At 42.4% G+C, this 13,639-nt stretch overlaps 1 protein-coding gene across 1 annotated transcript; it reads right to left on the bottom strand.

Annotated features, from left to right (window-relative positions):
• Window positions 1–10,713: 10,713 nt before the first annotated feature.
• LOC110941388 lies at window positions 10,714–12,814 on the bottom strand. Its single transcript, XM_022183017.2, has 3 exons — window positions 12,306–12,814; window positions 12,025–12,210; window positions 10,714–11,119 (listed from the first exon to the last, which is right to left on the bottom strand). Exons 1-3 carry the CDS (start codon window positions 12,765–12,767, stop codon window positions 10,835–10,837), a joined length of 933 nt encoding a protein of 310 aa, XP_022038709.1. The 5' UTR covers window positions 12,768–12,814; the 3' UTR covers window positions 10,714–10,834.
• Window positions 12,815–13,639: the final 825 nt, after the last annotated feature.

Raw genomic sequence — 13,639 nt, 5'->3', positions numbered from 1 at the left:
AAAACAATTGAGGTTTGAACGTCGAACGAACTGCTGACCGATCGGATTGCCCCTCGACCATGTAATATTCTAACTCCAACACTTAAACAATTTTCAACATTTTCAATGCACAAGGGTTGCCACCCGATCGGGTTACCATCCGATCAAGTGACCGTCCTGTAGTGAACTTGTTCTCAACCTGAGAAGCCTCGCCAATCGAATTGTTGTCCGATTAAACAGCCGCTCGATCGACCGACCTGAAAGGTAGAGATACTTCTCTGTTTTCAAAATGCTACAACGAAAGCTTCAAAAGTCAAGCCATCATACACAAACACATCCTTCTCAAAGGAAGTAACAATCCACTCGCAAGGTTACCCGATCGGATGACCATCCGAGCGGACTATCACCCGAACGACCGGCTACCCGTTCGGATTGCCATCCGATCGGATTGTTGCCCGACCCACTGACACTTGTATCCTTTTACGCGTCGCTTATCGTTATGCTATCGTTCTGATCAGGCTAACCTTACACTCTAGCACTCCCTTCAATCCACCAATCGCTGTGAGTATACTCGATCCCTTTTTGCTTTACGCACTTTTGGGTGTTACATACGTTACTTATTCTAAATCACATCGAACACACTACGCAATACTTTAATGCTAACCGATTACCGCATGTTATACATGACTTAATGAATGCTTGTTTATTATGTTTACACATGGAATGCTGCCTACCTGCCTTAGCAATGATAGTACTATTTGTTTGGACTCAGCACCTGTTCTCAGGGGTTGTTAAGGACAATTTGTTACATGGCTCACAGTGGTGAGTGTGTATTACGAACTGCCTTGGGCAGTCAACCTGCAGTCATTGGTATCGATAGGTTCATGTCGATAACTAACATGCCTCATTTTACACTGTGTACGTGCTGGTTATGCGTAACGATTTTGAACTCTATTATATCTATTAAACTTGTATGCTCACATTTACACTATGTGTATTGACTTTTACTTTAACGTATGTGACAGGTGCTTAGGATGCTTTTATGCTTAGCTTGGTGTGTTGAAATCGAGGCTAGGAAAGGTCTAGAAACAAATAAACAATTGTTTGTATTTGAAATCTGAGTTGTCGGAACAGAACAATTTGACTAGATCTTGCCTGTAATAAATATGTTATCTTTTATTACATGGTATGGGACATGTTGCTTTAAATAATTGGTAAATATAGTTGTTATGGAAACTTCTGGACAATCTGTTTCGCTCAATGCAATGCCTAGATGTTTCTGCCATCGGTTGGGGTGTGACATATTGGTATAAGAGCCATAACTATAGGGAATTAGGCAAGACTCGACCTTGTCCGGGTCGGTGTCTCAGAAACGACCTAGTCTATAGTTAGGTACCAACAGACCGACTTGTGCATACCCTTAGGGGTTTATTACGAGCTTACCTGCTATTTCTCTCTATTCTCGTGCACGCTACACTATCACTGCACTCTATTATCTCAAAATGAACAAGTGATTAGGTCGAGACTAGGTGTGAAAACCGCAAACTCTCGACTAAATCGCCTGTTCGACTCGTATTTTATCTATAAACACGAGAATTTGCATTGAATCAGGAGTGAAATCCATACTTTAACGCAAGTTTTCATCGCTATTTTATCAAAAACAGGGACAAAGTTGTTAAGTCAGGGGTGAAACCCGAACCTTGACGACTTATTCCGCCCTATTTTGTTTTACAAACTCTCACCAAAGTCTCGACGGACTCCAACGACTTGAAGTCACACTGTAACCCGAAGGATGCGTGCCATTCGCCCAGATTCGAGGCGAGAGCACAGTCCTGAAGGTCAAAGGGTGTACTGAAGATCTTTGTGAATAGTCGAACCACTTTGGATAGTCGATGTCTATCAAGCCTGAGACAATCTATCTCTCGATTTTTATGTGTTTCGATTTTGAGCTCGCTACTGCCGACTCTGATATTTGTCAGTTTTATGTGGATTTTTGTGTGTTTATGTGGTTTTACTTGTTTATATGTTTTGATTTTTGGTGTTTATTCTCTTTTTGCTCTCGCTTTGATCGACACACAAGAATCGCACTGCACATCAACCACAATACGCTGACAAATCGCTACTTATGGATGATCGCATGTTACGTTAATCGCTTATATGATACTATACGCTACACTACTCGATGTATCGCTATCCTCAAACGCGCGTGAAGTTTGAATGATAGGATTCTGTATTCGGAGGTAGTCAGAATGCTCTATGTGCTTCTGTGCCTTACGTGCTTATGTACCACTATGCTTATGTGAATCTGTGATTATGTAGCTGTGTGACTATGTGGTTAAGTAATTATAAGTGTTCCTGAGCTTTAGTAGTATTAGGCTTGTGAGGTGAGATTCGATTTTGTTGTGTTAAGTCCTGTGGCGATGTCTGTTGCACACAATGTCGTCATCTGGATCTCGCGCTACTCAAGCTGCTCGCCGAAAGCAAGCAGACAAACGCCTCGCTGCCATGATTACTAAACAAATGGCAAAGGTAGTTCCTCAAGTCATTAGTGAACTGTACGAAAATATGAGCAAATCGTCTCAAGAATCAAGGACAGACTTGCCAAAGACTGGGTTTAGCTTCAAGCCTTTTAAGGCATGCGGACCGAAAGAGTTCACTGGAGAAAAAGGCCCTACAGCTTTATTTCAATGGTTCAACTCGATCGAGGTCACCCTGCGTCAGAGTGGATGTCCTGACAATCTCCGCACTCTGAATGTTACCGGCGTCTTCCAGTCCCGTGCTCTAGACTGGTGGACGGCCGAGAGGAATAAATGCGGAAATGATGTAGCCTATGGTCTGTCATGGGACGAGTTGAAGAACGTTATGCTCGATTAGTTCTGTCCTCCCCATGAGCGCCAAAATCTTGTGGATGAATTATGGCACATCAAGCAGAAAGATGGTGATACGCTGCCCTCCCTACTCGCTTCAAGCAGCTCAGTATCATCTGTCCCGATCAAGTCAAGACTACCGACATGACAATCAAGAAGTACATCCACGCTCTGCCGGATTGTGTTGCAGATTTTGTGCAGGCTTCAAAACCAGCAACAATCGAAGAAACTTACTTTCTTGCCGCTGAAATCAACGACAAACGAGTAAAACCTGGCTACTGGGATAAAGCCGCCAAGAACCTGCACCAAGCCACCGCCGCACCAACCGCTGACACCACCGCCGCCGTTCCTCAGTCTTCAAAGTCCTCTCGTCGCAAGAAGAAGAACAACAACAGCAGCTCCAGCAACAAGAACTGTGCTATCGCTACCGCTGCTCCACTTCAAGCGGTTCCAGCTCAGCGACAACAACAACACCGATCAGCTGCAGCACCAGTTACATATGCACCGCCTGCAAAGCGTGCATACACTGGTCCCCACCCTGCTTGCCCAACATGTACTTATCATCACCCGGTGGGTATCGCCTGCCGATTTTGTGTGCATTGCAATATGTATGGCCATTTCACCGCCAATTGTCGTACCGGCCCCCGCAACACCGCAGCTCCAGCTCCTGCTCAGCAAGCTCTTCTCACCGCCCCTCAAGGTCAACAAGCAGCTCAGGCACCCACGGTCAACTCCAGAGTCTGTTTCGCATGTGGCGATCCCAAAGATTTCGCCAACCTGTGCCCGACAGGGTTGTGAAACAAGAGCCCCAACAGCAGCAGCCTCATCAGCAGCAACAGCCTCAACAGCAAGCAGCACGCGCTAGAACTTTCAACATCAATGTGTGCCAAGCCCAGGCTGACAACAACGTGGTCAATGGTATATTCCTTGTGAATGGTATTTATGCTTCGTGTTTGTTTGATACTGGAGCCGATAACTGTTTTGAATCGGTTGAGTTCGAGAAGCTCCTTGACCGTAAGCGCTCCCATCTCCCTTCAACGTTCGATGTTGAAGTCGCCACCGAAAGAACCGTCGCTGTTAATTCTGTTCTCCGAGATTGTACTCTTGAGCTCAACAATCACATCTTCCCAATCGATCTTATTCCAATGCAACTCGGAAGTTTTGACATCATAGTAGGCATGGACTTTCTTCGTGAAAACCATGCCGAAGTTGTGTGCTATGATAAGATGATTTGATTCATGCTCGCAAATGGTGATTTACTGTGTCTTTATGGCGAAACTGCTTCGAAGGGTCTCAAGCTCATGTCATGTGTCCAAGCTAGCAAGTATCTCCGCAAGGAATACAGAGATTTCTTGGCTAACATTGTAGTAGCGGAGGAGGAAAAAAAAGGAAAGACAGAAGCGAAAGATGTCCCCATGGTTTGCGAATTTCCTCAGGTGTTTCCTGAAGATCTCCCCGGCTTACCTCCGAGTCGTGATATCGACTTTCGAATTGACCTCATTCCTAGAGCAAACCCTGTTGCGAAAGCCCCTTATCGACTCGCTCCATCCGAAATACGCGAACTCTCGAGTCAGCTCCAGGAATTACTTGATAAAGGCTTTATTCGCCCGAGCACCTCTCCTTGGGGCGCACCAGTCCTTTTCGTTAAAAAGAAGAATGGGTCGTTCCGGATGTGCATCGACTATCGAGAATTGAATAAGTTGACAATCAAGAATCGTTATCCCCTGCCTCGAATTGATGATTTGTTTGATCAGCTACAAGGTGCTACGTGTTTCTCCAAGATCGATCTACGCTCAGGCTATCACCAGCTACGCATTCAAGAGGAGGATATACCCAAAATCTCATTCCGCACTCGATACAGCCACTATGAGTTCGTTGTTATGCCTTTTGATTTAACCAATGCACCCGCGGTTTTCATGGATCTGATGAATCGCGTGTGTAAACATTTCTAGACCGCTTCGTCATCATGTTCATCGATGATATCCTGATCTATTCCAAGTCGAAAGCCGAACACGCGCACCATCTACATTTGGTTCTCGAGCTACTCCAGGGGAATCGACTCTATGCCAAGTTCTCCAAGTGTGAATTCTGGCTGGAGGAAGTCCAATTCCTTAGTCACATTGTCAATAGTCAAGGTATTCATGTCGATCCCGCGAAGATTGAAGCTGTTAAAAGTTGGGTTACGCCTAAGAACCCGTCTGTAGTCCGTTCTTTCCTCGGATTAGCGGGCTATTATCGACGATTTATCGAAGGATTCTCTAAAATCGACGTGCCACTTACCGCTTTCACGCATAAAAACAAATCCTTAGTTTGGGGAACCGAACAAGAGTCTGCCTTCCAAACCCTCAAGCACATGCTTTGCAATGCTCCCGTCCTCGCTTTACCCGACGGAAATGATGACTTCATTGTCTTTGGTGATGCCTCGAACCTTGGTCTCGGTTGTGTTCTCATGCAACGAGACAAGGTTATCGCTTACGCATCTCGTCAGCTCAAGATCCACGAGAAGAACTATACAACCCATGACCTCGAGCTAGGCGCAGTTGTTTTTGCGTTGAAAATTTGGCGACACTACCTTTATGGTACAAAGTGTACGGTCTTCACCGACCACAGGAGCCTACAACACATATTCAACCACAGAGAACTTAATATGCGTCAACGCCGATGGGTGGAACTTCTCAATGATTATGACTGTGAGATTCGTTATCATCTAGGCAAAATAAATGTCGTTGCCGACGGTCTCAGCAGACGGAGTTATCTGCATAGCATTCCTAATATTCCAGCCCAGCATCATCTCGAAACTCTCATCTGCGAAACCCAACATGCGTGTTTTACCGAATGCACCTTGAAAAGAAAGGATTCATCATGGTGGAGCCCAGTTAATGAATAAATCGAATGGGATATTCCATTATCTGGACCGAATTTTAATCCCTAAGCGGAATGATTTGCGACAGATTTTGATGGACGAAGCCCACAAGTCCCGGTATTCTATTCATCCCGGTGCCGATAAAATGTACCAGGACCTTCGCTACAAGTACTGGTGGCCGGGTATGAAAAGGGATATCGCTCTCTACGTTGAAAGGTGCCTGAGTTGCTCTAAAGTTAAGGCTGAACATCAAAGACCCTCTGGCTTACTCGAACAGCCCCTGATCCCTATATGGAAGTGGGAGAGTATAGCTATGGACTTTACAACCAAACTTCCGCGCACGCCATCAAGTCATGACAGCATCTGGGTTGTCGTCGACCGTTTGACCAAATCTGGTCACTTTCTACCAATACGAGAAGACTACAAGGTAGAACGATTAGCCCGAATCTACACCGATGAGATCATTTGTCGACATGGGACGCCTCGCGACATCATCTCTGACCGTGATGCTCGGTTTACCTCGCGACTGTGGGAAACGTTTCAAGCGGCTCTCGGTACTACGCTTAATCTAAGTACCGCATTCCACCCTCAAACCGACGGTCAGACTGAGAGAACAATCCGTACCCTTGAAGACATGCTCCGCTCGTGTGTCATAGATTTCGGTGGTAATTGGGACGCTTACCTACCGTTAGTCGAATTCTCGTATAATAACAGTTATCATTCCAGCATTCAAATGGCACCGTTTGAGGCTTTGTACGGAAGATGATGTTGATCGCCTATTGTATGGCATGAGATCGGTCACTCGCAATTAACCGGTCCTGAGCTATTGCAAGAAACGACTGACAAAGTTCTCCAAATTCGAGACAATCTGCTGAAGGCTCGGAGCCGACAGAAAAGTTACGCCGATAGACGACGCAGGCCCCTTGAATTTGACGTTGGCGACTACGTACTCCTAAAGGTATCACCTTGGAAGGGTGTGGTCAGATTCAGCAAGAAAGGGAAACTAGCGCCTCGATATGTTGGACCTTTTAAAATCCTGGAAAGGATCGGAAAAGTTGCCTACAGACTCGAACTACCGGAGCAACTTAGTAACATCCACCCGACTTTTCATGTTTCGAACCTCCGAAAGTGCCTGGCTGAGCATGATTTAATTGTACCCCGTGATGCTCTCCAAATAAACAAAACACTACACTTCGTGGAGAAGCCTGTCGAAATCATGGACCTCCAAACCAAGCAGCTCAGACGCTCGCGCATTCCCATTGTGAAGGTTCGCTGGGAAGGCAAACGAGGCGCAGAGTTCACTTGGGAACTCGATAGCGACATGAAGGCGAAGTACCCACAGTTGTTTGTTACGGCTGAAGCCTAATTTCAAGACGAAATTCCCTTAGGTGGGGGAGGCTGTAACACCCCGTGTTTCGAAAGTCAAAGTCAAAGTCAAGCATTGAAGTCAAAGGGAGACAAGATTGCTAATTGCGATCTGTCACTCTTGGCTCAATTTCCTATTTTGACTTCGTTGACTCGTAGTTAAGTCTTCTTATGCTTTTACGTTAGTTGTATATTATGTGGAGTATATATTAATAATCGAGGTTTATTCGATATTTATCGCATGTTTATCGCCTTATCGCTTAATCGCAATCGCATTCGCAACTCGAATTACGCATTTTGTTGATTGTTTTATGTGTGTGTGTGCCTTTTTTGTGTTACTTATGCATGTTTATTTACGTTTATGTTGTGGTGATTAATCGAAATGCAATCAAAACTCAATCGCAATCGAATCGCAAACGCTAAATGCAAGTAATCTAGAATGATGAGTGTATGTTAGATATAGTAGTTGGGATTAAAAGTAATTTGAATAGGAAACTCTATCGCATCGCAACGCTCGCAATCGCCATCGAAACGACAAAACTCGTCGCACTGAACACTTGAATCAAGTGGCTAGTCAACCAAGTGACCAGTCGATCGACCAGCCGCTCGATCGAGCTACCGCTCGATCGACCAGCCACTCGATCGGGCTGCCACCTGATCGACCAGCCACATTCCACCCTTTCCTTTTTGGGAAACCCTATAAATACCCCTGTTAACATCACAACTTACCACTTTTGCACTCTCTTGTCCGACCAGCGCTCCAACCTCATTTTTTCTTCGATTTCTTGCGATTCCGGTAAGATCTCAACCTAAATCTTGTACTTCCTTAATCTACATGCACTCCTACACCTTTCTATCTTTTGAATCTTAACTTTTAACCGTGAAATCACTAGATTTGGGGTGTTCTAGGATGATGTCATCATGGTGTTCTTAAGAACTTCATGTTTTGGCTTCAATCCACCAAGAAAAACTTAGATCTAACCGATTTCCACACTAATCAACAAGGATCTTTCATAGATCTGAACATATTCGTGGTGAAAAAGGATTAAAAGATGGTTTCTAACTTTCTTTCAACTCTTTTACACTCAATGCACTCAAAACCGATAGAATCGGACCTTGTACTAACCTTCTACCCCTTCTTGGTGATGTGTTGGTTCAAGATCTGGATTCTATCCACGAGACCACCAATTTCGGGTTAACCAAGAAAAGCCGTCTCGAACCGGTTAACTGGTTGAACTTGGGTGATTCCTGTTCAACCGGGTCACTAGGGTCAAGATGGAGTTCTGTTGGTTGGCACGTTGTCACACCGTCTCGATAAAACGACAAAACTACCAAAACAACCAAGGAAGAAGACTATCAGGTCGACCAGGTCGGAGTGTCATCCGATCGGACTACTGTCCGAACGGATTACCACCCGATCGGGTTGCCACCCGATCGGACTGCACCTTGGTCCCACACCTAACTTTCATTTCAAAACAATTGAGGTTTGAACGTCGAACGAACTGCTGACCGATCGGATAGAAATCCGATCGGATTGCCCCTCGACCATGTAATGTTCTAACTTCAACACTTAAACAATGTTCAACATTTTCAATGCACAAGGGTTGCCACCCGATCGGGTTACCATCCGATCGAGTGACCATCTTGCAGTGAACTTGTTCTCAACCTGAGAAGCCTCGCCAATCGAATTGTTGTCCGATCAAACAGCCGCTCGATCGACCGACCTGAAAAATAGAGATACTTCTCTGTTTTCAAAATGCTACAACAAAAACTTCAAAAGTCAAGCCATCATACACAAACACATCCTTCTCAAAGGAAGTAACAATCCACTCGAAAGGTTACCCGATTGAATGACCATCCGAGCGGACTATCACCCGAACGACCGGCTACCCGATCGGATTGCCATCCGATCGGATTGCTGCCCGACCCACTGACACTTGTATCGTTTTATGCGTCGCTTATCGTTATGCTATCATTCTGATCAGGCTAACCTTACACTCTAGCGCTCCCTTCAATCCACCAATCGCTGTGAGTATACTCGATCCCTTTTTGCTTTATGCACTTTTGGGTGTTACATACGTTACTTATTCTAAATCACATCGAACACACTACGCAATACTTTAACGCTAACCGATTACCGCATGTTATACGTGACTTAATGAATGCTTGTTTGTTATGTTTACACATGGAATGCTGTCTACCTGCCTTAGCAACGATAGTACTATTTGTTTAGACCCAGCACCTGTTCTCAGGGGTTGTTAAGGACAATTTGTTACATGGCTCACAGTGGTGAATGTGTATTACGAACTGCCTTGGGCAGTCAACCCGCAGTCATTGGTATCGATAGGTTCATGTCGATAACTAACATCCCTCATTTTACACTGTGTACGTGCTGGTTATGCGTAACGATTTCGAACTCTATTATATCTATTAAACTTGTATGCTCACCTTTACACTATGTGTATTGACTTTTACTTTAACGTATGTGACAGGTGCTTAGGATGCTTTTATGCTTAGCTTGTTGTGATGAAATCGAGGCTAGGAAAGGTCTAGAAACAAATAAACAATTGTCTGTATTTGAAATCTGAGTTGTCGGAACAGAACAATTTGACTAGATCTTGCCTGTAATAATTATGTTATCTTTTATGACATGGTATGGGACATGTTGCTTTAAATAATTGGTAAATATAGTTGTTATGGAAACTTCTGGACAATCTGTTTCGCTCAGTGCCATGTCCCGATGTTTCCACCATCGGTTGGGGTGTGACAATACCGGTACGCGCTATAGCAACCAAAAGAGAACACAAAAAAAATTAAGTCGTGATATGCCAAAAAAATCGACACGTGTTTTATATCGATGTAAAACCACAAAAAAGAATATTGTTATCGATGTTGTTTTGTTGGAATCGGTTCGGCTTGTTAGAATACCAACACTTGTATTGCTTACGATACTCTAAAAACACTCTGCTTTAAATGCAACCTCGCTGTCAACAAATTTAATACCGGTGCGTCGAGGAAAAGAACTAAACCAAGATGTATATTGGTTTTTTTTTAAGTTATCAAATGTAGTTTATCATATGACAACTAAAATAAATAAAAATAAAAAATCTATATTAGTATAACTGGTATAACTGAATTTTTAAAAAAAATATACCATCACCTTTGATTTTCTCATTCTTCCGGTATAAATTTAATTGAAAACGAAGTATCCAAAATAGAGTATTTTTTAGTAACGTAAGTTATAGCAAGTAACTAAACCATACTGAATTGTGAAACAAAACCGGTATCGTCTAAACATCAGTGTACCGGTACTTGTTTTTATATTTTTGGGTCAATGTAAAACACGAGTTGATACCCTTTTGAGCATATCTAATTTGGTTGCTATATCACGTGTCGGTATCAAACAAATGGCGATACTAAAAGTATTATAATATACCAAACCAATACCAATACCAATACCAGTAGCGTGAGAATCCCACTAGCTATGATATAATAATACTCATTAAAGAGTATGAAAATTACTTTTTTTTCTTGACTTTTGACACCAAAAATTAAATATTTCCTTGACTTTCGATGCATATTATAGCAAAATTATTAAGTTGCAAGCCGCGTGACCCAGTCTTTTTCTCTGACATTGTATATACTTTAAGCGTTTACTCGTTCAATTTACATATAAAAAAAATTAAAATGTATAAAAGTTACATAGTTGTATCCCACTCCCCTGCCTCAAAGAACAAAAAAGAAAGGAGATAAAAATCCATCACAAAAATTTGCAATTATTTTTAAGTGCCATTGGAACATTGATCTTTTTTGGATCGAAAGCAACTGAACACTCAACCCGATCAAAGAATTTCGGTTTAACCAATTTTCCCAAAACGTATCCTCTCGATCGAACCACAAAACTCAGTTTCAACGGCACTGGCGCCGTCGGTATCCCCTTCGAGCTCTTCAGTAACTGCCCGCTTCCGTACATCGGTATCTTGTCCCCGATCACTGATACCGTCACCAATCGCTGGCTCTTTCTCGATTGATAAAACTTTTTCATCTACAATGTCAAAACTGAATCATATATTACAACATTTCAGCCATAGCCTATGTTATTATTATTTTTTTTTATTGTGTTCTAGCAAAATTATAAGCGTATCTACTATTATCTAGGAAGTTTTTAACTTGTTTTGATTTTTATAGAATTCGCTAGTCAAAGAAGCAGACTCGATTCTTTTAGTTTTCCCATATGCTCGTGTAAATTTTTATAAATTATATTACCATGTGTAGGGAACTCCTTATAACAAAAACAACAATATTGGTTCGATTAATTTGTGCCATAGCCCATTTGAATTATTCGTAAAAAAAATTATTTCTAACTGTTCTAGCAAAATCATAAGCATTTTTTGACGATTTTTAACTTGTTTTGATTTCTATAAAGAAACATACTCATTTTTTTTTTGAGTTTTTCATGCAAGTGCATTTTGGAGCTTAACAATTATTAATTATATATATCTAGTGTCATTTATCTTTTAAAAGTGCGAAACCCATCTACCTCAATAGCGAACTTTTCAAAAAAGAAAAACCCTTTCAAAAACCTCATCTAGATAAGAGGATTAAGAAATAATAAAAAAAAGGGTCAATGGGGGTAACGGTGGAGAGGTTGTGAAAAGATTTGGTGTTCCTTGTGAACCAAGTTTGACTCTCACTTTCCCTTTTATTTTCTACGATATCCATCCAGATAAAGGGCGAATACGGGTGGTGCCGGTTTGTCTTAGATGAGAGGCAAGGTTTTACTGATTATTCCTCTGTCATGCCTTCGGACGGGTGAAGGTCGGATTTCTGCGTATTTGGGAGAACCAAGGGGTTGACCTTGACGCCAGTGTTAGTGAGTAACACGTTTTTCCTTGCCGTTCAAAAAAATAATAAAAAAAGAAGATTGTTTGTCAGAATTAAGAAGCTTACGGTGCCAGAACCAACAGCAATCTGAGAAAACGAAAGTTCAAGCGGCGTAGATGTGACGTGGAGACCAAAGAACGTAGCCGTATTACGAAACACAAACTTAACGGTGGAATTCATCGACACCATATCCGTAGCAACTCCAGTAGAATCCGACCCAGCCTGAACCATAAATCTCTCAAACGCAATACTCTGAAAAAAAAAAAAAAAAAAACCAAACATTAATTCAATCCACAACCCAAAAAAAAAAAAAAAAAAACTCAACCAAAATTAATCCAAGAACCAACCGTTAGAGTCAACTTAGGCTTTTGCGGCTTAGCCGCCCCATACAAAATACCCGCAAACACAAAGAACAAAACCAAGAAACACACAACAAACCCCAAAACATAACATCTTCGGGGTATTCTTTTTTCAGACACATCATCATCAAGTAACGCTTCTTCTTCAATAGAGTTAACCTGTGTATCCCACGGTTTGGAAAACCTTTTCAAAGCGACGTCGTTTGAGGAGACTTTGCCGGAGAAGCGGGTGGAAGAGGACTCGCGGGAGTGGTGGCCGGCGTAGGATCGGGGCGGAGATGCGGTGGGGCTGAGGAGAGCGGGGGTTGAGTGGTAGGAGATGGTGGTGATGTGCTTTTCGTCATCATGTGTTGGGCTTTGAACGTAGTAGACCGGGCGGCGGGGTGGTGAACGCGGTGGCGATGACGCCGTGAGACTGGTGGCGTCGGAATCGGTCTTGGTGTGTTGCATATTTGGGTTGCTTGTGATTGAAGCTGAAGGGTTTTTTTTTTGAGTTGTTATAGGTGGAAAATGGAAGATTATGTTAAATGTCTTTTTCTTTCCGGTCAACTTAAAAAAGTTTTGACTTTTGATTAGTTTTTTTAAACGGCAATTTTTTGAACGGTAAGGAACGACATGTTAATCATAGTGACATCGAGCTCTAGCCCTTTGACTCTTCTAGATGCGTGGAAACTCGACCTCCACAGTGGAATAATCGGTAAAACCTCGTCTTCCATCCAAGACTAACCGGTGCCACCCGTATTCGCCCTTCACCTGGATGCCACAGGAAATAATAGAGAAAGTGGTAGTCGAAACTAGGTTACAAAAAACACTAAATTTTTCCCCAACCACTTCACCACTACCTCATTGGCAAAAGAGAATATTTTATAACCTTTTTTTCGCCATCACCTCCTAACTAAATTTAACTTCGAAATAAAGCAACCACTTTATAATAAATGGCATTTAGATTTCTTTTGGATGGCGTTATATTCTTTTTACTTTTAATATACACTAGTAAATACTAATTATATCTTATGTCGGGCTTTGAATCATAATTTTTTTTTTTAATAGACAAGAGCCTTTACAACACAGTTAAAGCTAAAAGTATTTTAAAAGAATTTCACTGGGCGTATAGGGTTATATCAAACTCAGTGTCTGAATCATGTTAGTTCTGGTTTGGCTGCTCCTATATGCCTCGTATAGGCCTATACGAGGCATATAGGACCCCTCGTATAGGTCTCGTATATGACTCATGCCCCATATATACCACGTATAGGCCTATATGGGGGCATATATAAGGTTTTTTGTTAACAAACATTTTATATAATATTAATCGTTTTAGC

Source organism: Helianthus annuus, chromosome 5, assembly GCF_002127325.2.
Source record: "Helianthus annuus cultivar XRQ/B chromosome 5, HanXRQr2.0-SUNRISE, whole genome shotgun sequence".
Taxonomy (NCBI): Eukaryota; Viridiplantae; Streptophyta; class Magnoliopsida; order Asterales; family Asteraceae; genus Helianthus; species Helianthus annuus.
This window is presented reverse-complemented; position numbering and strand designations above follow the sequence as displayed.